This window comes from Schistocerca americana, chromosome 3, assembly GCF_021461395.2.
Source record: "Schistocerca americana isolate TAMUIC-IGC-003095 chromosome 3, iqSchAmer2.1, whole genome shotgun sequence".
Taxonomy (NCBI): Eukaryota; Metazoa; Arthropoda; class Insecta; order Orthoptera; family Acrididae; genus Schistocerca; species Schistocerca americana.
The window spans coordinates 428108371-428132491 of record NC_060121.1 but is presented as its reverse complement, the minus strand read 5'-3'; the positions used below and the strand labels follow the sequence as shown (position 1 = coordinate 428132491).

The 24121-nt window shown below is 39.6% G+C and overlaps 1 protein-coding gene across 1 annotated transcript in view; it reads left to right on the top strand.

The window, feature by feature from the left end:
• Positions 1-24121, top strand: part of LOC124606139 (solute carrier family 22 member 7-like) — a 116832-nt gene that overhangs the window by 76414 nt on the left and 16297 nt on the right. Inside the window, exons 6-9 of the mRNA XM_047138104.1 lie at positions 2010-2231; positions 6090-6304; positions 21971-22158; positions 22299-22505. Of these exons, the coding sequence (XP_046994060.1) occupies positions 2010-2231; positions 6090-6304; positions 21971-22158; positions 22299-22505 (832 nt within the window). The remainder of the gene's footprint in view (positions 1-2009; positions 2232-6089; positions 6305-21970; positions 22159-22298; positions 22506-24121) is intronic.

Here is a 24121-nt window from a genome sequence, read left to right as displayed (position 1 = left end):
GGCAAGAAGGAATACAAACGTCTCAAAAATGAGATCGACAGGAAGTGCAAAATGGCTAAGCAGGGATGGCTAGAGGACAAATGTAAGGATGTAGAGGCCTATCTCACTAGGGGTAAGATATATACCGCCTACAGGAAAATTAAAGAGACCTTTGGAGATAAGAGAACGACTTGTATGAATATCAAGAGCTCAGATGGAAACCCAGTTCTAAGCAAAGAAGGGAAAGCAGAAAGGTGGAAGGAGTATATAGAGGGTCTATACAAGGGCGATGTACTTGAGGACAATATTATGGAAATGGAAGAGGATGTAGATGAAGATGAAATGGGAGATACGATACTGCGTGAAGAGTTTGACAGAGCACTGAAAGACCTGAGTCGAAACAAGGCCCCCGGAGTAGACAATATTCCATTGGAACTACTGACGGCCGTGGGAGAGCCAGTCCTGACAAAACTCTACCATCTGGTGAGCAAGATGTATGAAACAGGCGAAATACCCTCAGACTTCAAGAAGAATATAATAATTCCAATCCCAAAGAAAGCAGGTGTTGACAGATGTGAAAATTACCGAACTATCAGCTTAATAAGTCACAGCTGCAAAATACTAACACGAATTCTTTACAGACGAATGGAAAAACTAGTAGAAGCCAACCTCGGGGAAGATCAGTTTGGATTCCGTAGAAACAATGGAACACGTGAGGCAATACTGACCTTACGACTTATCTTAGAAGAAAGATTAAGGAAAGGCAAACCTACGTTTCTAGCATTTGTAGACTTAGAGAAAGCTTTTGACAATGTTGACTGGAATACTCTCTTTCAAATTCTAAAGGTGGCAGGGGTAAAATACAGGGAGCGAAAGGCTATTTACAATTTGTACAGAAACCAGATGGCAGTTATAAGAGTCGAGGGACATGAAAGGGAAGCAGTGGTTGGGAAGGGAGTAAGACAGGGTTGTAGCCTCTCCCCGATGTTGTTCAATCTGTATATTGAGCAAGCAGTAAAGGAAACAAAAGAAAAATTCGGAGTAGGTATTAAAATTCATGGAGAAGAAATAAAAACTTTGAGGTTCGCCGATGACATTGTAATTCTGTCAGAGACAGCAAAGAACTTGGAAGAGCAGTTGAATGGAATGGACAGTGTCTTGAAAGGACGATATAAGATGAACATCAACAAAAGCAAAACAAGGATAATGGAATGTAGTCTAATTAAGTCGGGTGATGCTGAGGGAATTAGATTAGGAAATGAGACACTTAAAGTAGTAAAGGAGTTTTGCTATTTGGGGAGCAAAATAACTGATGATGGTCGAAGTAGAGAGGATATAAAATGTAGGCTGACAATGGCAAGGAAAGCGTTTCTGAAGAAGAGAAATTTGTTAACATCCAGTATAGATTTAAATGTCAGGAAGTCATTTCTGAAAGTATTCGTATGGAGTGTAGCTATGTATGGAAGTGAAACATGGACGATAAATAGTTTGGACAAGAAGAGAATAGAAGCTTTCGAAATGTGGTGCTACAGAAGAATGCTGAAGATTAGATGGGTAGATCACATAACTAATGAGGAAGTATTGAATAGGATTGGGGAGAAGAGAAGTTTGTGGCACAACTTGACCAGAAGAAGGGATCGGTTGGTAGGACATGTTCTGAGGCATCAAGGGATCACCAATTTAGTATTGGAGGGCAGCGTGGAGGGTAAAAATCGTAGAGGGAGACCAATAGATGAATACACTAAGCAGATTCAGAAGGATGTAGGTTGCAGCAGGTACTGGGAGATGAAAAAGCTTGCACAGGATAGAGTAGCATGGAGAGCTGCATCAAACCAGTCTCAGGACTGAAGACCACAACAACAACATTGAGGTTCGCTCTAAATTTCGTGCTTCTATAAAACTTCGCCAATCTTGAGGACTCAGCGTTCTTTCGAGTCGAAGCACTTATTTTATAAGTTTACTTTGAGAATAGAGTGATAAGTAATACTAGTGGTTTTAGCTATGTTGAGCCAATGTATTGTTTATTACAGCTTTCTTCCTGAGTCACCACGCTGGCTGCTCAATAAGGGGCACACGAAAAGAGCGTTTTCGGTGGTGCACAAGATAGCCCAGACCAATAAGAGGCACGTTCCGGCCGACACTCTGGAAATTTTAAATGCGATGTCAAAACGACGGTCTGCGAAAATGGGAGTGCTAAGTTTAGTCACCAATAGAAACCTGTTTAAGAATACACTTAAACTGATTTTTGGCAGGTAAGTGAAAATGTTCAGTGTTTTGTAAAACGAACATGTCTATTAAAATTGACTGTCCGTTAGGAACATTGGCTTATGTATTCAGGTCAGTACGGGGTGTATCACAATTACTGGTGTAAACAACACGACATTAGAAGCAAAAAGGTCTTGGTAATCACAAGCCCTACAAACAAACTGCGAGATAATTGCGACTTTGTGGTTACCAGACACATCTGGCTTGATTGCGTGTAAAGGTCATCCCAGGTAGGGAAAGGTAAAAATATTGTACAACATTAAGAAAAGTTATTAGAGATACTTTGGTAGAAGTGCAGGTGTTTTGAATAAACACGACATTCTCATGGCTCTACTTGTAATTAAAGGAGAGGTTCGAAGTGTCGTCTTTGTAGCCGAGTGCATGCCTGTACCCGTCACCACATTCCCATGGCTCTACTCGTAATTAAAGGAGAGGTTCGAAGTGTCGTCTTTGTAGCCGAGTGCATGCCTGTACCCGTCACCACGATAAGTTTCGAGTCCTTTCAAACACGCCGCGATCATTTCGAAATTTTTGACAAACACTGACAAGGCTCTGCTCCAATTAATCAACCGTTTAAACTGGAGTGGCGTACACTAAACCATTAAGGTGGCCTCAAAAATAGAAATCCATGGGGTTCAGATCATGTGATCTTGAAGCCACGGTAGAGGTCCTCCTCACCCATTTCATCTTTGGCCATATCTGAGTGTTAGATGTCGTTTCACCATAGCAGAAAATTGTGCCGGTGCTCTATCACGTACGTATCACATTTTCTGGCGTTGCTCTAAGGGTCTAAGCTGTAAACCTACGTCCTCAAACAATCTTGCAAGATGATGCCGCAGAAACCGAAGGTAATTCCGTCCACTGAGTTTGTTCGGTAACTTGTATGGCCCAATGAGACGATCACCTACCATCTTAACAACATATTCAATACGAAACGTCGATGTGGAGACTCATACACAGTATGTGGGTTGGAGCCAAGATGACTCAAAACGTGAGAAATGTGATAATTACACACACTGACTCGAGGGAACCCTGCTTCATATGTAAATAAAATGTTATTGTCAAACGTATGGTTGCCTAAATATTGTTGTTGCACGCACTTGCAAAACGTTAGTCTTGGACCAAAATCCGTCTCTCTGAGTCAATAAATTCGTTGGAGATGTTTCGAAGACAATAAACTCGTTGGAGGTGGTCATAGAGTAAATATCTCTGGAGTGAGCATTCACATGCGCAAAACAGATTTTGTGTCGTCAACATACATTGCCGGCCTGGTCACGTGTTCTCGGGACGTCGTGTGTTTGTCCGTATTGCGCCCCGTATATTTCGAATGTCACTACATCCCTAGTACAGGCGGATTCTTTTCGTACGTGTGTGGATTATTTATATATGTTGCGCAGACATTTTAACAGTATCCATTTGATACCGGGCACAAACCAGCTACGTAACTTTTAAGGGCAAGTGATATTGAATTCTGCTTCTTTGCGATAGGTGTCACAGTTCAGATTCTCTCGATTTTCTGTAGTTTCCGGTATGATACGGCACTTTATTGTATTACAGAGCCTGACGTACATTTTTGCAGTGATAGTCTTGCAAAACGAGTTGACAGTATGCTAGTACTTTTGCAAGTGTCCGAAAAAACACCGAATTTGCCACACATTAGCATAATATATCCCTGCTAATTCGTCCTTCTTTTCTGCTATTTCTGCGTATTTATTTTCTCGTTTTTGCGACCTAAAGCACAATTTTTCTTACTGGTGACACTTTGAAATGTTTATTTAACGCATTTTACGTACTTGCTCCCAGTTTATTAAGTAAATAGAAGAATGAGTAAGAAGGGGGGGAAAAAGGCTATCGGAGAATAAATGTACTGTAAAGCAAATACAGTTGGTCATGTAACAGTCAACCCATATAACACCATTAAGGGAGGTGGGAAGTGACACAAATGAAAGAGTTTGCGGACATGTTTACTAATATTTTACGCTTCTTAATCAAATGGTGAAGAAAATAAATTGAAGGCAAAATACACCAAAGAAGATGAATGTGTACTTTGATTAGCTACACTATTGTGTTTTTTTATTTGATTTGTGCCGAAAATGTATTTAAGCTGAATGCAGAAATTGGTAGTAGGTGCTGTGGAAAATTAAAAATAAATGATATAGCATCTACCTTCAGCCACAGACGTCCAAATTTTTCTTTGTCTAAACATTCCTCTTCAAAGTGCTTTGAACGGAGCCACATCTTTACTCGTTGTTCATCCTTCGGGAAACAAAAATATAAATCACACATAATCATTCTCCAGGTCCTAGACACACTTAACATGGTCTCCTACTGTAACTTTATAGTAAACAAAAAGGTTTGGACACACATATTATACGAAGACAATTACATACTCCCACTCTATTGAATTTATCTGTCTCCTGCCTTTCAAATCTATATACATAATCGACAAGACACTGATAAATGCATGGAGGATAATATTTGCTGAAGCAACTAACCATTCCCTTTCCTGTTCCACTAGCAAATTTACGAGAGGAAGCGATTGTTTGTAAGCTTTTGTACGAGCCTTAATATCTATTATATAGTCATAAAATCGTAGAAAAATAGGTCTACAGAATCAAGCCTTAATTATAACGCGTCTCGAAATTTTTAAACATAGTACCCATGAAAGTTACTATCTCTCTTCTCACAAATTTTTCTTTGCATCCGTAGCAACAACAGTAATTCGCCATCGCTATTACACTATAAACAAACGATGAAAACACAACAAAAACTCTTGATATTATAAACTTCGAACTCAGAGGAAAGCATACACGCACAGCGAAGTCCCGTAAACACGTGACAATCCTGCTTTAATGTTGACAACATGCTCAGAACGCAATGCTCACTCCAGAGATATTTACTCTATGGAGGTGATACGGGTGCATTGCACTGCGGTGCATTATTCTCCAAACACTAGTGTGGCTCATTCCATGAATTTATGTGCTAAGTCTCCTTGTCGAGATTCCTGGAGAGTGTTTGTTTCCAAGAAGTGCAGGTGTAATTCGAGCAAGAACACCCACTCGCGCAGCATGTGCAAAGTTCTCAGTTGCTCCGAGGCGTTGATGGAAACGTAAAAGTTCGTCTCACGGGATACCCTCGAGCAGGGTATGCTTGTTGGCACGATGCATCCTCCCGTGCCTTGCTGTTAGCTCTACCATACATAACATGTATATCCGCTTACTGCCTGTAATGTTCGACGTTACCACCAACGCTCGTACCACTTAACTTACGCTCTGCAAACAACTGACGTGAGTGGCACTTTGAGTGTATTAGTCGACCACAGAATTGCTGTATCTGGGAATCAAGGCACTTCGGTTGGCTTATAGTGAGTTTTTATCGTCATATTTCACGAGGACATGCTGAAATGGTTGATAATAAATGCGCAACTGTCTTGAAATCATTCACTGAGCGAAGCGTTTTCCTCAACCATCACTGTAATTGTTTACTGTAATTTCACCGCTTTACCGATAACGGCCACGGAAAGTCAAGTGTAATAATATCAGCCATTCTGTTTACAAGTCCATGCCTCGAAAATGTAAGAACACACCATTGACCAGTATGTGGTTGGTGGCTGGTAACCACAAAGTCGCAGTCATCTCATAAACTGTTCGTTTGCGGACCTGTTTACTGGGAGTGCTTTCTTTGTAGTACCATGTATTTTCAACTCTATGCCTTTAGGCCATTAGTTATGATACACCCTGCATTGCTAACCGGCAGCATTAAAAATGAAATTATTATTGCCACGAAACTTTAAATTTTATGCCGTCTGTAAATGTATTTCAGTATTACTAACTGACTTTCTTTAGGTTAGTCTGCATACTGACCAGAAGTACCATGATGTTTAATATCGGTAATCTCGGCGGCAATCCATTCCTCGCCTATTTGGTTCAAGGAGCTTTCGAGTTCCCCGGTAATCTTGCAGCGCATTTCCTGGGCAACAGGTTTGGACGGAGGTTCACAGAAGCATTTTCATTGTTGGGGGCAACACTGGTTTCCGTCGCCATCATTATTGTAATGACAGGTAATGTATCTACATCTACATCATACTTCACAAGCCACCTAATGGTGTGTGGCGGAAGGTAGTTTCCGTTTTTTTGAGTAACATTGATTATCAGTATTGACGTATGTGCCACTGTACAACAAAAATTGCGGGCTACGACAGGGAATACGCCACTGACGGTTAATCTTTACGTTCTAGCGCTCTTAGAACCACTCTTCGATAATAGTCTTCATAGAATCAGTATCACACGAAGAGAACTTCAAAATTAACCCACCCTTTTTATTATACGTTTATCTTGAGCTGAGAAAATGGTACGTTAGAAAAATGAAAAAAAGTTTGTATTTTTATTGAATAATTCTGTAACTAGAAATACGCACTACCAATATATTTGCCTATAACCCAATATAATTTCATTATCATTGGACATTTACATTTCAGAACACATAATTTTATAAGTGAGCAGTTCCTAGCCAAGATGCCCAGAAATCGGACAAACAATTCTTACTCTAATCGTAAATAAATCATGATCAAGGAACTTTGAAAGCAAATTGTCTCATGTAGCCTACCGCAGAATTAAGATTTTGGTATAACTTGTTTTGCGATAATCCTATTAGCTCATTTGTAATTAAAGCCTCAACTGGATTCTCCATAACAAATAATTCGACAATAAAAATCTACCTGCTTCCTGCTCGCTGTTTTCTCTTTCCATTTGCCACCTTCAGTCCTATTTAATTTTGTGGTTTCCATCCTCATTTTTTAAGCAGCCCTTAGACTTTTTACTTTTCCCTCTTACTTTTTTTTATTTTTTCCTCTTTTATTTTTATTATTCGTACTATCCCCTCCTGGAAACATACAAAACTACTGACACCGCCCAATATATCCTTAGTGTGTGATATTTCTCTAAACATTGCATCCTGCAAAGAGCTACATCACACTTTTTGCATCTTATACATGTGATTTTTTGCTGTGAATTAGCAGAACACAGAACACAGTGTCTCTGGAGAATCTCCTTTTCTCCATTGCTCCGAGGAATCTTGGATAATATCCTTCTATATTTTGCATACCAAATGGAATATCTTGTTTTGGTGCCTTTGGGATCTCAGTTTTACGTGTTTGCCCACGAAATTTATTCAGAAACTGGTTGGTTAGTTCCAAGTGGAAATTCACCAGTGGCGTGTTAAGTTTCTTTTTTTATTTCAAGAATTGTTTTTGCAGTCAGTGCACACTAGTCAGTCAAATGGAAGAATACCTTTCTGTGACATTTCATTGTCTTTCGGGTGCACTGTGCAGAACTTAACATCAAGTCTATCGTATCAACAGCGCCCATTGACTTATTGTAGCTCATTACAGGAGTGGGTTTCGATTTATTGTGTCCTGTTTTATTTTCCCTCTTCTCTATTTCAACAAAGTCTGGACCATTTATGGTTGAAAGCATCCATGCTTCATTGTTGTCCATCCATTTTAGAGAAAAGTGTGTTACACAAGAACTGAACTATATTTCCTCTTTCTTCAGTCCGCCAGGCGACGGTGGTAAATGTTTCCTGTTTTTGCGTACCTTTTTTAATGGCATTGGTGCATTTATCGTGGAGCCATAGTAATATTCGGAGCTGGAATACTAACTGTCTAAATAAACGGTATGACCTCTTTAGAGGTATGGCAATAACAAACAAACGACATCGCCATATTTTCCCGTCAGCATTTCCAGATTCCATTTCCGTGGCGCCACCAGTATTGGCAATATAATCCAGAATATGATTACGTGACCCTGCTTAAACCGCAGCCTTCCTTGGAAAAGCAGCAGACATGAAATACTAAATTTTCGAAAGGAACTGTGACCTCACAGAATTTTTTCCTTTTGTGCTCTACAATGAGCCGCATTTTCACAAGAACATCCTGGAATACAGCGTAATTATCACTGAAGCGCAATAAACGGAGCATCAGTTTCAACCGGTCCCTTGACATTATGTGTGAAAATATTGATGTTTGAAGCAAAAAATGTGGTGGCCAATACTGATCCGCTTCCAACTATTTAGTTTTTGGCATAAGCATGGAACACATCAAGAAGCAATAAAATTCTGCAAGCTCTATATGCGTCCACAGTGTTAACATTCTGGGTACTGTCATCAGAAATGTAAGAAATATGTAGTAATTATTCATCTGTATACAAATGGCAGAAACAAATTCAAACGACATAACGTACAAAAAGTTTAAATGACTTGCTGAAACATCGAGGTCTATTCTTATGCAACTAAATGTGTTCACGAAATGGTGGCTTTTGGTCACAGGACGATTATCCGACCAATCAAACGTTCTTTTTCATGATGAAGCTGCTCTTACGACTTTATCTTCTCTTCCCCGTTTGAAAGAAGACTCTTCCGAAAAAGGTTCCTTGTATTGGTGAAGAATCATCATTACGTCCAAACACATCGGCATCTTCGTCCGATGAGGATTCCGAACTGAGGATTTCCGTGATTTCCTTGTTCGATAAATTACGTTCCAACATTGCAAAGGCAATACAGACAAAGGCTGTCGTCTTACCAAACGTGGAAACAGGACTGGCCCATTGCATGACTCGTAATGCTCCTTTCTCTTCTCTTTCTATTATATTATCCTCAAGTTTCTTCACCTTACATAGATCCTGTAAATACGCACTCCTTCCACCTTCCAGCTTTCCCTTCTGTTTTCTTCGGAGGTCTCCTTAATTTTTGCTGTAGGCTGCATCTATCTTTCCCCTAATTATGGATGCTTCTACAGCCTTGCATGGGCCCTCTACCCACTCCTGCTTGGCCGTTGGGCTCTTTCCGTGAAACTCATCTATTCCTTTCTTTATTCTCTTTCATCTGCACCATTCACTGCATTTGACAATTTCTCTTTTCATCAGTTAAAGTCAGTGCCTCCTGAGTTGTCCATGGATTTCTAGTAGACCTTGTCTTTTTACCTATATGATCGTCTGCTGCTTCCCCTATTTCATCTCTCAAAGCTATCCATTCGTCTTTTGTTGTATTGCTTTCCCTTGTTTCCGTCCAACAATGCCTGTCACTCCCTCTCAAACTCTCAACAACCCCTAGTTCCTTCAAATTATCCAGGTCCCATCTCCTTAATTTCCTACCTTTTTACAAATTTTTCAGTTTTAATTAGCAATTTATAGGCAATTACTTATGGTCACAGTCCACATCTACATCTATACTCTGCAATCTGTTACATTTACGAATGGAGGGCGGGAAGAATGACTGTTTAAATGCCGCCGTGCGTGCTGTAATTAATCTTATCATGTCATGATTCCTACAGGTGCGATACATAGGGGGTTGTGGTGTGTTGCTACAGTTATAATTTATAGCCGTGTCTCGAAAAGTCATTAGCAGGCTTTCTCAGGACAGTTTACGTCGATCTTCAGTAGTCCGCCAGTTCAGTTTCTTCAGCATCTCCGTGACACTCTCCATTGGATCTAACAAACCTTGACCATCGTGCTGCCCTTCTCTGAATACGTTCAATGTCCCTTGTTAGTACTACTAGGTACAGGCCCCACACATTTCAGCAATATTCTAGGATGTGTCAAATAAATGATTTGTAAGTAATCTCCTTTGCAGGCTGATTGCATTTCCTAGTAGCCTACCAACAAACCGGCGTCTGCCACCTGTTTTACATACGGCTAAGCCTATGTGATCGTTCCATTTTATATGCTTACGGAGTGTTACATCCAGGTGTATGTATGAGTTGACTGATTCCAACCGTGCGCCCCTTATACTACATTTATAGTAGACCACTTTTTTTTCATTTTGTGAAATGTACACTTTTATGTTTCTGGTAATTCAAAGGAAGTTGCCTATCTTTGCACCACATTGAAATCTTATTGAGATCTGACTGAATATTTATGCATCTTCTTTCAGATAGTACTTCATTATAGATGACTGCATCATACATATATACAAAGTTTAATGTTACTTTTAATTTTGTCACCAAGGTTATTAATATTAAAGATGCATAACATGTGTCGCAACACACTTCCCTGGAGCACAGCCGCAGTTACTTCTACATCTGGCAATGACTGCCCATCCAGGATAACAAGTTGTGTCGACCCTAGCAAAGAATCCGTATCAAAGGAACCATTCCGGCGCTGGGCGACGTCGAGGAGGTCATTCTGTTCGAGATATCTCATTACCTTTGAGCACAGTATCTGTCCTGGAGATGCCTAACGGTTTAAGATCTGGTTCTGAAATCTCTGTCTTATCATTAGACAACCAGTACGTAACCTACCACTATCTCCAGGTCTCTTCCACATTTACAACCAACTTGCATGATTATTAAATCAAGTGTTTCCAATGATTAAATTATGCTCTGTGCAAAATGTGGTTGCTTTCTCTTTCATTCCTTTTCCCCATTCCATCCCTGTCTTTCAGTTCTCCCACTATTTTCCTTCTCTTCGTAATATTTCAGTCACCTTTCACAATTAAAATTTCCTCTCGGGTAACTTCTGAATAATTTCTTTTGTCTCATCCTACATTGTTTCAATCTCTTCATCTGCGAATCTAGATGGCACACAAACTTGTGCTACTGCGGTGTGTGCTGGCTTTGTGTCTGCTTTGGCTACGATAATGCGTTCACTCTGCTGCTCATAGTAGCTTGCCTCATTCTTATTTTCTTATTCGTCATTAGACCTACTCCTGCATTACCTCTATTTGATTTTATGTTTATAATCCTGTAGGAACTCACCTGACAATAAATTCTGTCCATCTTGCCATCAAACTTCAGCTATCCTAACTTCAAACAATAGAATTTCCCTTTTATATTTTCTAACCTGTCTATCAGATTAAGTGACCTCACATTGCACCCTCCAATCCGTAGAGTACTGGTTTTGTTTTTGGTAATGATGACAACCTCCTCAGTAGTCCCTGCCCAGATATCTGAATGGGGAGACCATCTTTCGTACAGAATATTTTTCTCAAGAGTATGCCATCATCATTTAATAGTACAGCAGAGCTTTACGTCCTCAGGAAAAAAAATGATTGGCTGCAGTTTTCCAATCCCTTTAGTTGCTCGCAAAACCAACACATCAAGGGCCATATTAGCTATTATTACAAGGCCAGATCGATCGGTTATTCAGGCTGTGGCCGCTGCAACTACTGAAAAGGCTGCTCCCCTTTTAAGGAACCACATATTTCTGTGGCTTTCCCACAGATACCCTTTCATTGTGGTAGCACCTACGTTACAGCTATCTGTATCGAGGCATACAAGCCACTCCTCAGCAATGTGTGTCATTTCTAGGGATATTTAATTTACCTTTCATAATTGGTTGCCCTGAGAACAGTGCCGTCCACGTGCTGCGTATTTACATGTTGTTACTCTTTGTCATCCGTATGCCACAAACAATTATATACATCTAAACATAATACACAAAATAAAACGAAATCTTCTATATTTCGGCTCTTCGGAGTCCCTTTTACAAAGAAGAACAAAAATGGTGCATCTTAATATATAACTTTACCTGTTTTAACAAGAGCAATGTGGAGTGTGGTTCAAGTAGAGTTTGTGTTGTTACAGGCATTGTTGATATCTTCCATCGATAATACTGGGGGATTCCAGTAATGCCATCTCTCTCTCCAATCCCCAGTATCTGAGTCGATTAGACATTAATTAGTTACAAGTATCATGTTTTAAAACTGAAGAATTATTATACTCTGTGTCTTATTAATATCCTACTATCTAATCAAACTTGCTCCATCTCTGCTTCATATTCAGCTACTGTGGATGCTATCCTAAGTTTACTGTCTATTATCAGAAGTGAGTCTCACATACTGCTCAAGCAGTAAGCTGTTGTCTTGACCTGTATTCTGTCGCCTTCAGTAGTCCTTCTAAAGGCCCCCATACACAGGCCGATCAGTCAGCTCAGCCCCCTTTGCCAAATGGGTCTGCCCGACGTGTCGGGTCTGGTGTGGGTGCACAAGTTTTACAGCAAAGCGCTACCTCGCAGTCCTGATCGCTACCTCCTGATCGCTACCTGTCAGTACAAACTCTGTCACTGCAGGCAGGTAGGTTTCACCAAGTAGTTGCCATTGCCCACACACAGAGGGGTCAGCGAGCTGGCTGGTGAACAAGTCGGCACACCGATCAGGCTGTGCGTATGAGGCTCAGGGGTTCAGACACCCAGCTGTGAGCAAACTTTTCCTTTGTTGGGCCACGGTGCCATTAACTGATAACATGTCCGTTAGCATCCCATTAAGGTGCCCATCCACAGCCGACCAGTCCGGCCACTCGCTCACTGACTGTAACTACAACACATTCGACTGTGTGTGGACACCGGCGAACAAATGGCGGACCCTACATGTCTTTCTTGGTGGTGGGAGGCAGCAATCGTTGCAAACACACGGGACTCGCTGGTGGAACCGATGCACCCAAACCACAGATCCGATTGGGAGCCTGTCGCCCACACACAGGCGAGCTTATCTTCGCTAACACGCTTGGTGAGCGGGTCTGCAACAACTCAGCCTGAGTTGGACAGTTTTATGCTTTACCTCTACTCAGTATCCAGTGCTATAGATGCTGTTTGAATTCTGAACATTACCAAATCCTTACATTTAAGATATATGTCTCATTGTACTTTTTAGTGTGCTTGCTAAAATTCCCTTAATAAAATGCCAACAGCCATAATTAAAACAGAGAGATTTTGCTATAAGTATTGTTCGTTTGATACTCAGTGTATATCATGTCGAACACAGGTCTAACTTCTCTTGGCTCAAATCAGCATATGCTAACCATGTCCATTTCGACAGCATTCTCTCCCAAAAGTAAGTTTTCACTGGTGCTTCACAATATACAAGTGGTGCGAAAAGTGTAAGGATGTAACTTGGACCACACATAGAAAGAACCACCTACAGCACAGTGCACAAAGTAACTGAAAGAAATACACAATGAGACAGACAGAAATGGCACATTTACGCAACGTCGATAATTACACGGAAGTCACCGTAATTCACGGAGGTCCCCTGGACGTCACAAAAGGCAGGGCATGGTACTTAATACGATTTGTGATCACCATAGACGGCAATGTATCCTCTGCAACGTTCTTCCATGTTGGCTATAAGGTTGGGAAGGAGTGCTAGTTCTGCTAGGTTTGTAGGAGAGCTTCTGTGAAGTTTGGAAGGTAGGAGACGAGGTACTGGCGGAATTAAAGCTGTGAGGAACGGGCGTGAGTCGTGCTTGGGTAGCTCAGTTGGTAGAGCACTTGGCCGCGAAAGGCAAAGGTCCCGAATTCGAGTCTCGGTCCGGCACACAGTTTTAATCTGCCAGGAAGGTTCATATCAGCGCACACTCCGATATAAAGTGAAAATTTCATTCTAGGATCCTATTGCTCATTTTTTGGAAATGTAAGTGTCGCAATTGTCCTAGCGTGATCGATATTATTAGCAGCTCGCTACTTACTTACTTTGACTTACAACTTGTCTTGCTTAACATGTTTATAATTTGTAGCATTTATTGGTATCGTTAACTTTGATTTCTTAAGCTGCCCTCATGAGCAGATCTTTTTGCGTTTCGTTCAATCAGTCTTCCACACTTTCTCACACTTCCTCACAGTGTTAGTGTCATTTGTAGTTTAATTCGAGTTCAGATATCTTTGTTCACTATTAAGTTTTGTTGTGATTTTAATGAATCATTAGAGAAAATAAATATCTGTTAATCTCAGTCATGGCAAAGATTCCAAGATACAGTACGTTCTCCTCATTAGGTGACCTATAATAAATGTAGCCTGGTGCATACTGAAGCTGGTTGTTCACACTGCGCCGGCCGAAGTGGCCGTGCGGTTAAAGGCGCTGCAGTCTGGAACCGCAAGACCGCTACGGTCGCAGGTTCGAATCCTGCCTCGGGCATGGATGTTTGTGATGTCTTTAGGTTAGTTAGGGTTAACTAGTTCTAAGTTCTAGGGGACTAATGACCTCATCAGTTGAGTCCCATACTGCTCAGAGCCATATGAACCATATATATGTTCACACTGTGATGGCGTTATCGTTGTGCACAGTGGCCAAAATGTATAATCAATCATATTACGAGTTCAGAGAAAAGATAGAGCATTGCACTCGGTCATTTTGTATTATCGAAGAGTTGTTTTGAAACGGGCATAGCACTTAACGCTTCTCAACTGTGGTCAAGAACATAAACCTAACTTCCACTCTTATCATATCTTACTTTCTTGGAATGTGTCAGTCTTATTCTTTGTGATAAACTTAAGAAATTTAGTTGTAGACCTTTTGTCCTTTTGTAATTACTGTTCGTGACTTAACGTCTTGCGAGTTTCCCTAAGCTGAATCCACCATTCACACTTTCCATTAACTTGGTTACTATAATTTCGATATTTCCCATGATAATTTCCTCTTCGTCTATCAAATTCACCCACTCCTGTTCTGAGAGGACTGTGACAGTAGTTTCGCTGGTCTTGTGCTCCATACTATGGCCTCTCTTCAAGCTATCGTTGCGCGTTTATTTGAGCTGGAGTCATGATAAATCTCAGTGACGGTACTTCTTCCCAACTTCGCACATCATCTTGCTTCTTGCCTTTCCACCTGTTTCTGCACCAACCTTCCAAATTCTGATTGTTACCTGTCAATGAGTCTAACTGATCTACTATCTGCACAATAGAATTGACATCTGTTTGTGGAATTCCAATTAACTTTTCCTGTATTAATACTGGCAACTTAATCATTATAACTGAAATTAGGTTCCACTCTTTAAGCAGGTCGTCCGAATACTGAAGTTTTTCTAAACAGGTGTGAAAGAGTTCTTTATTATTCTTGCACCCGCTACTATTGAAATTACGACCTTCAAATATTTCTTTCCTCACAATGTTTTGTGCGTTTTCAGACCAATATCAGTTCAGATGCGCACTTTTGAATTGATCGAATGTGTTGCATTGCAGTCCTGTAATCCCAAGAAAATGTTTCTTCTAAGCTACTAATTACGCAACCAATCTTCTTCTTATCATCCCACTGCTCCAAAAATATTCCATCAAACTGTAGTTTGGTTGCAGCCTGGCATTTTCTTCCTCTGTCAGAGGAATTATGAAAGTTACATACTTACAAATGTTGATGATCAAACATTAGATAATTTTTATTTTTAAATTTCAGTTTTCCTGCTCATACCGTACTTCAGATACTTTGCTTTATTTCAGTTCCACCTGAGCAGCATACTGAGCCCCTGACTCTAATTCTCACTCCGTCTCTAATGACCTCGATGTCAATGGGACATTAATCCCTACTCTTCCTTCCTTCCTTCCTTCTAATTTTACCTCAGACCTGTCGTCATTTTTTCGCGATTTTCTACAGTTCTGAATGAAGTTCACTCTTGGCACATGTCTTTCGGATTAGTTCTACCCTCATAAAGAAACCAACATTAACCCTTACTATTTTTATATCCCATTGCTCATGAGCAATTTAGTAAATACCATTAGTTTCTTTTTGACCGTTCACTAACTGCACAGTATTAGATTCTAAAAGAGTTATTCGAAGTTCATCTGCATCAAACAATTCTTTATTCTTAGAACCTTCTTCTGCTAAAGAATCAGTTACTAATTCATTAAGTTAGATCGAGGTTTCTAAACAAATATCATCTCCCAGTTTATCAAATTGAGACTTCTTTTCCACTGAAGATTTTAACAGCCTGTTCAAGCTTTTCTAGATTCTGTCTCGTACTGACGAAAATATCTTTGGTGGAACTTTGAGTTCATGCCAGGAATTCTGTGAGAATTCTCATCATACCACATTCATCATCAGTAACATTTACCACCATACTTAAAACAGATATTTCACCATCACTATAGACAGCCACATGGTCTGATGATACAGCACGCTGACTTCGACTTTGTACATTCATTTCTAACATCATGGTCCTCTGAGAGTACTTGAGCACTATCTTCCCTGACATCTGAAATGTCTTGCATTGATGAACTTTCATCACGTAATTCTGACTATTTGTCATGTGTTCTAGTTCATCCTTGTGATCACTCCCATGAGCGTCACATACTTCCATATTACTTAACACCATGAGGTATCCTCTATTCTCACTCTTGGTTCAAATGTTACTGATATTTATAAATAAACATCCGTTTACTACTAGCTAACCTATTGGTAATGCTGCTTTTCACTACACTGAAAAGCGTGTAATGCCACAGGTCCTGGGGCTTTTAAGAAAGATAAGATCGTCCTGCTCTGAAATTTGGGCGTCTTGGCTGCGTGTCGTTGGCTATTGGGCTTCCCTCGCTTCGACTGGTCGTGTATTGCCTTTTGCTTTCATTGCTGGTGGCACACTGCGGTGACAACGATCGTCTGCCTGCCTCCACGTGGAGACTACAAAGAACCGCATGCTGCCTCACGCCACAGCTGCCTGCAGCTGTTGTGTTATCTGTCCGCTGTGTTGCATCGTAACTCAAGTCTCACAGTCTTCTTCTTTTCTTGGCGTCAGTCTTTTGCTTTGCGTCCCACATCAGAATCTGTTACATTGCTCGTGCGTTGCACAGTATACCAAATTATTTACTGTCTCTGAAATGTTGCGTAGTTTTTAAATTACAGCAAAATTCGTCAAAGTCACTTCCACTAATTTTTATGCTCTTTGCTGCTATTGTTACCACAAATCACTCTACATCCACTACAAAACACTGTTTACTAGAGATGGGCAAACTGAAACACGTAACTGTTTCGAAACAAATGAAACAGTACAATGTAATGTTTCGATACGATGTTTCGAAACACTGAAACAGTTTGCGTTTTGTAATCTAATAAACCTACACATTTTATCATCTTGAATGTCTACTGTATAAGTGTGTCCATATAAACATAAATGAGGTGCGAGAGCGCTAATCATATCGCAGAAAGTATGAAACTATCACTTAGGCGTTTTGGCAGTTTCGTATTTCCTGAAGAAAATGTGCTGCTTTCGTGTCGTGTGACTTTCATACTTTTCAATTGGCTGAGGACAGCCATAGCTGAAGACAGAAGAACCACCACGAACGGAACTGGAGGTGGGAGCAAACTGCAGAAACAACGGATATGCTACTGGGATTCCCACATTCCGTTAGTATGGGTAATCTACCCAATCTTGCTAATTTCCCCATGCACACAAAGGGAATCATTGTGGATAATAGGCACCGTGACTATAGACTCACAAATAATGCCAAATAATTCGAATAAATATCAAAATATAACAGAAAAATTTTGTCTTTTACGGTGTTTCGAAGCGTTACTATAAATTCACTATGCTTCCTAGCCCTTCCCGTTCACCATTACACTATCAGTGATACGTCAAACAGATTGCTTGCAATTATACCTACATCAAATTTAAGTATGTGTCTAATAACTGTCACTTTACGCTTTTTTTTATTCAAAATGTTGTAGGCCTACTTGCGTTTCTTAATATGATTACTGTACATGACCAGAGAAACGTATGTTGTAAAAAAAAGTGAATGATTTTCACATATTTATTATTTTGAATGTGAATAGTATGCGTTGTTTTATTGTTTGGTTAGTGTTTATAAAGCAGATGTTACGCCATTTCAGAATAGGACAGTCAGATAGAAACGAAGCTTTATTTTCGGATATCTTAAGCTTCATGCTATTGCTTGTCAAATAGATTTCGACACTCTTGAAAGTGTTTCACGAAGTGGTATGTTGTGTTTCAGTACCTATGCCGAGCCCGAATCTCGTCCGACACAGCGCGGAATGAAACATCACTGTTTCGATACAATTAGTCCGTTCCAAGCACAGGTGGACTGAAACAGCCTTATTTTGAAACAACGATACAGTTTCTGTGTCTGGCTCGAGATCGAATTTGGTTACCCGAGACAGGGGCGGAGTGAAACACCACTGTATCGAAATAGTGAACCACAGCCGTTCCGAAACACTGAAACAGTTCCACGTATCGGTACACTGTATCGAAACAGAAACAGTGGCCGAGTCTACTGTTTACCAAATTGCTATCTCAACTCACTATTACTGCAATTTCACCGTTCACTTTTCCGACAGATCTCAGGTGTCACAGTCACTGAAAATCATCCCCACAAGGGATAGCATGCTTCGAAATATGTGCTAGTAGCAGGATGTAACAGACTGACCACATACAGGAGGGCTGTGGTTGGAAATGTGCAAAATCAGTCACACCTCACAAAGTTTCTTGAACTTTTATCAATCTTCTAAAGATATTGATCTACTACTCGCTGCAGAAGATTATGCCTGGTTGTGGTTTTGTTTATGAAGTGATACTGCTAGATTAGGATTAGAGGGAACTGAGGATCTACTTTGCCATGAAGATCGCTCCAGTATTGTTTTACGGATGCCTTATTTTGATTTCTTACAGTAAGTCATCACACACCAAATAATTACATTAAGTGATTAAACGATCAGTCAATCATATCGTATGCTAACACACAAATCCAACTGCGCTCGACAACACTCTTTTATCAATACCCTGAACAATGAAACAAGTCATGCACAGTACAGCTCATCAAATTAACAAAACCTTATACTCGTGATCACAGTTGTCTTCAGCCATCACATAATCTGCTTCCACCTCCCTCCAAAAATTCAGTATTTCCTAACAGTTAGTTACAGCAATCAAATATTCGACCGCCCACTTCGGCTTGACTCCAATACCACACTCTAGTGGTACACTTAACACTTTGGCTGAAATAATTAAACGGTTAACGTACTTTTTTACAATGATTAGGTGCACGCCCGCTCACTGTGGCCACCACTACTCGACTCTGGCCAGCAATGACACCAACGTTTCTGCCTCAGGTGCCATAAAAATTACCGCTACCTTATAGTGTCCAGCTTCCCTCAGGCAATAGGAAGCGAATATGCCGCCTCCGAGTCGACTTTGAGCCTTTAACCTGCCACTAGGATGCTTTCACCGCGTAAAAGGCTCCCCAACAGTAAGGCTTGCTACATATTACACAGTATTACAATTTGAGGGACACTCATTTGCCATAAATTTTATGCTACCATGCCTGACACTGTAAGGGTGAATAAACAACAGAAAGCCAGTCAAACGAAGTTTCTCACTCCTTCTAGCAGACTAATGAAATCAACTACTTTTAATTGTGGAGGAAATATAATGAAGCCTGGACAACAAAGTGCGCTAGTAGATGCAACTGAGGACCACTGCACTATGGACGAATCAGCAGTTTCATTTAGTGACAGATATTTTACTTTATGACATGACACCATACCCAAGCAATTTCAAAGTTAACTTTTCAGTTACAAATTAAAAAATATGTGTTTCAATGTTTTGGAAAGTTGAACCCTGAAAAGGGGCCAAATAGCGGATGAGATTTCTTAGGGAAATATTTTATTACGAAAGCATTTTTAAAGCTAAATCAATGAAACTTAAATTTGGCTTCTCAGTAAGAAATAAAAGTACATGTTTCACCGTTTTTGGAGATCCAGTCCCTATGGGTCACAACTAAGGATGAAAGTTTTTATGGATTATTTCATTGTGCAAGCGTTTTTGAATATGAGTCTATGAAAATTTGTATCTGGATCCTCTGCTAGAAATAAAACATAAGCGTGTCACTGTTTTTTGAGAAATCGACTCCTAAGAAGGTGAAATGGGGTCAGAATGATTCACTGACTCATCATCGCCAAGCCCAAACAGCTAAGGATAGAGACTTGAAGATCGGAGATGAAGTGGCGCAAACTGTAGGCGTCATTTAAGAAGAGACTGTCCGAAATTCCACTTTTAAGGGGGTGAAATGCTTTTTGAAAGTATGTCGCGGTCAAGGGAATTTTGAAACTAGAACTACGAAAACTGGTATTTGGTTTCTCAATCAGAAATTTAAAAAATACAAGTTTGAGCACTTTTGGGAATTCAACAACTAAAGAGGTAAAACAGTGGCTGAAAATGTTTTTGAAAATAAATAATTACTAAAGATCTACTAAAGGATTTTAAAGGCTACATCTATGACAATTGATATTTCAATTCTCTGTTATAAAAAAATATATGTTTCAGTGTTTTTGGAAATTCAACATCTAAGGGAGTGTAACAGAGGATGAAAATTTTTAAGAAAATGTTCCGTTACAGCACAAAAAATTTAAAGCTAAATTTATGAAAATTAGTATTTCACTTCTCGGTTAGATGTAAAGAAATATTTCCACAAGAACACAAAAGGCATAATTAACAAAAGCTTTGGACTCTGCTACCGGTATCGCTTTTTGGTGAAAAGTACATTGGCAAAAGACAATGCATAAGGCCTTAACTAGCGTGAAAAGCTTAGAAGGTGTTGTGTTTTGTTAATAACATAAATATTCGATTAAATAAAAACAAAGAAATTTCTGCAGGTCGTACAATCTATGCGAGCAAAGCAGCGCGTGGTAAGCTACTATTCTAATAAATAAATCGTTCTAAGTCTAGAAAAAAAACCATAAGCGGTAACGTTTTCATTAAATCCTAAGGTGTGTCTTGTCGAAATTGCAGAGATAGTACTCAAATAAAAAATTGTATTGATCTGTGTAAAGTCAACCAATTTCTTAAACTATTAACAATCACTAACAATGGATCAGTAAATCAGAGATACCAACATTTCACGTGTAACGGGTGTATTGTATAGGCCAGATAGGAAGTTCAGCACGCCATCCAGATCAAATAACTGCATGACACTGGGGCCAGCAAACACCTGTGCAGATTGGCAGTCATGCGCCAAGTGACTCCAGCGCGTTCACCAACGCACTATTTTACGTCCGAACAGGTATCAGAACAGTCACACATATTGTCACACATATTGTCAAGCTGGGACAAAAGTGTCAGGTGGTTCTTGTATCTGAGCGGTGAACTGATCCTCTTGTCTGGCCAGCACAGTATACAGACTGGTCCAATATGCCGAAATAATAATTAAAGATAAAGGCAACAGCCTACATCATTAAATTGTTAATTGTGAAGTACTCCCATTGTCATCTAAAAAACTATCCATATAAATTCAGATACACATAAAAATTGAAATTTTGCGGGTATGTTAGTAAGTTACTGTATTTATAATTTATTCTGTTAATGATGAGAACTAAATTTCTGAAAAGCTTTGTAATTCTGTACATAAATTTGTGAGTGAAATGGATCCCATATTGTTGGTCAGAGTGCTGAGCTTCTGTATTGCCTTTCAGTAGTAAACAAATCTCAATTAAATAATAATAAATATCCAGTATAACAACGATAATTGTGCTTTTGGGATATTTATTTCACTGCAGAGAGGCTTAAGAAATATTTGTTGCAGTCACTACATTGTTAGTGTCATTTGTCACAAATAATGTAATATCCATGTAATATGGCATAAAACAATATGAGTTAAATTTTTCACTAGGATTTCTAAATATTTTGATCTTCAAGAATTCCCTGCATCATTGTCTACTCTACTAGGCCACAGTTTCGTAACGTTTCAGGACTTAATTTATTCCTTTCGGAATACCGTTGCTACTGCCTTAGCAGAAAAATTCCAGAACCAGGGTTTAATTAGAGTTAATTTTCAATACATTTCGTCCTCCGTACACGTCAATTCAATTAAATAAACATGAAAAAGGGAACTGAATTGAAGTAGTTCTTTTCATTCCATTAAAGGCACAATCCTTCTTTTCAAAATACTGTATTGCAGAAAACTTACTAAACAGCTTTAGTCATTTAATATTTATCTGAGTCTTATTCAAAAACTATCTCACTTTCTAGTGTCTGGGCCTGACTGGATGGTGAATTCAGGAGCTGTTCTCTTGAGGTTTTTCAGTTCAATGTCGTTGTTTATCAACGTTATCCAAAGCATGGAAATCCATCCAACGTGTGTCAGACAGATTGGTTCTGCCATTGAGTGGGCTGTCATCGCGTCCATGATTGGAGTTGCGCCATATATTGTGTACTTGGTACGTTTTGTAGTCACTGTCACACCTTCCCTATTATGGCTTTACTAATTCACGTGAAACAGTAAATGTAATTTTTCAGATAGGCCTAATTTTATTACATTCTAAAGTTAGTAGATTTCTCAACGATTTGTTCTTTGCAGGGTGAGTTGGTTGATCGCCGGTGCCTATATGGTGTGCTTGGAATTCTCCTCTTCTTGGCAGCTGTGGTAACGTCCTTTCTTCCAGAGTCTTTGCACGAGAGATTACCAGAGACTCTCGAAGATGCTACCAATTATGGTGCCTGTCAAAACTACTGGAGCTTACCTGTCATTAAAAAGGGATGGAGATCCGCTACTTACATGCCTGGCGTATTATTTCTTAAAAATTTATGCTTCAGTATACCTTTTTCCAAAATCATATTTATGCTTTTTAACCTCTTTCGCATTCTGTTCATAATTTGTGGATGTGATCTCGGCAAACGGCTGAGTAAAATTAAGAAAGAAAGAAAATTAGCACACACCGTACTTAAAACAGAACATTAATTTCTAGCTATGAAGGTTGGTACACCAATTAGAATGTAAATTAATATTCACACCCTTTCATATCATCATCGTTAGACTCACTTTGTAATGAGCAGCGTACCAAATTTATTTTCGGTGCCTCTGAGAGAGAAGACATGAGTTGTTTTCACTGTAACCTCACCCTCTAACTCTTAGATTGCCTGCAGATATTATTTTTGTGCTCTGCTGTGAGCAATGGTTCATACTAATCGTAAGAAAGGCTGGAAACTTTATTGCATTATCACATGGCAACATTAATCGGTCGCCACCACACTTTGTCTGGAAATCTTCTCAACTACTCTTATAAGGTTAGTCAGGAAGATATATTACGGTATATTGATAATTTTTACTTATGGACCGTCTGACAGTAACTGAATAAAACACAATTTTAGTGCCATACGCGTTTCGCCTTTATTTTCTGCAAGGTATCATCAGTGGCCTGGAATATGTACATGTGTTAGCTATTTAATTTACATTTTTGTCACTGCGCCTGTAGGTTATAAACAGTTCTGGTGGTTGGTATTTCCTATTAAGTAGTAATGTTTTGAACTGTACTTACAGGTTGCGTGGACAATTTCTTACATATTGCGCTCCTGTTGCATTTTTGGTGTTGTTCTTCTTCTTATGAACGCCAATTAGCGGTTTTCTCCGCATTCCACAGCACTATGCACTCAAGGTTACTAAATAATAAGGTTGGGCAGTAAGCGCTCTGCTCTGCCATTGGCTGGCCTAGTGACGTCAGCGTGGAAGCAAGCGCTCACAAGTAGACGACACGGCATGCCCGTTTACGTCAAGTTTTTGGCGGAAGATTTTGTTTATACCAGAAATGAGATGTCTAAACTGCTTTTCTGCTGCTAAAATATTACAGTTAAAACTGATGAGTTATATTCTTTCGCAGCTTATACCTCACACATCGGTAAAATTTCAGATCACAACCGTACACTGGCACACACTTGAAATTCGAAACCTCGGCTCAAATAAATCAGAAACTGTTCATTTAATCGCATTGAAATGAATTTACTTAAGAGCTCGAAGTTGCACACACTTGTTTGTAAGAACAGCATTCCTTCTTCCTAAAGCCGCTATAGTATTCATCAAAGTAACTTTATCTGTGTCTCAAAAAAAAAAAAAAAAAAAAACTGTCATCTGTAGATGTGCTCTTATTATGATGTTTCTTATTTGGTGACAGCTTTTCCAGAGTTTCCAGAGATTTCTTATGTGGTTCTCGTTTCTTATACCGTTTGGTTCTGTTCTGTTGCGGGTGACACATTGACAGTCGCACTACTGCACGGCAAATTGCGCGAAGGAACTGCATCTGGCTTAAGCATTCTTTTTCGGGGCAAATTAAGCAATTCAGAGTGTAAATCCCTTAAGTAATCTGTTTCTGCGAAATGGCGAGAACATATTCTTGCACGCATTCTTGC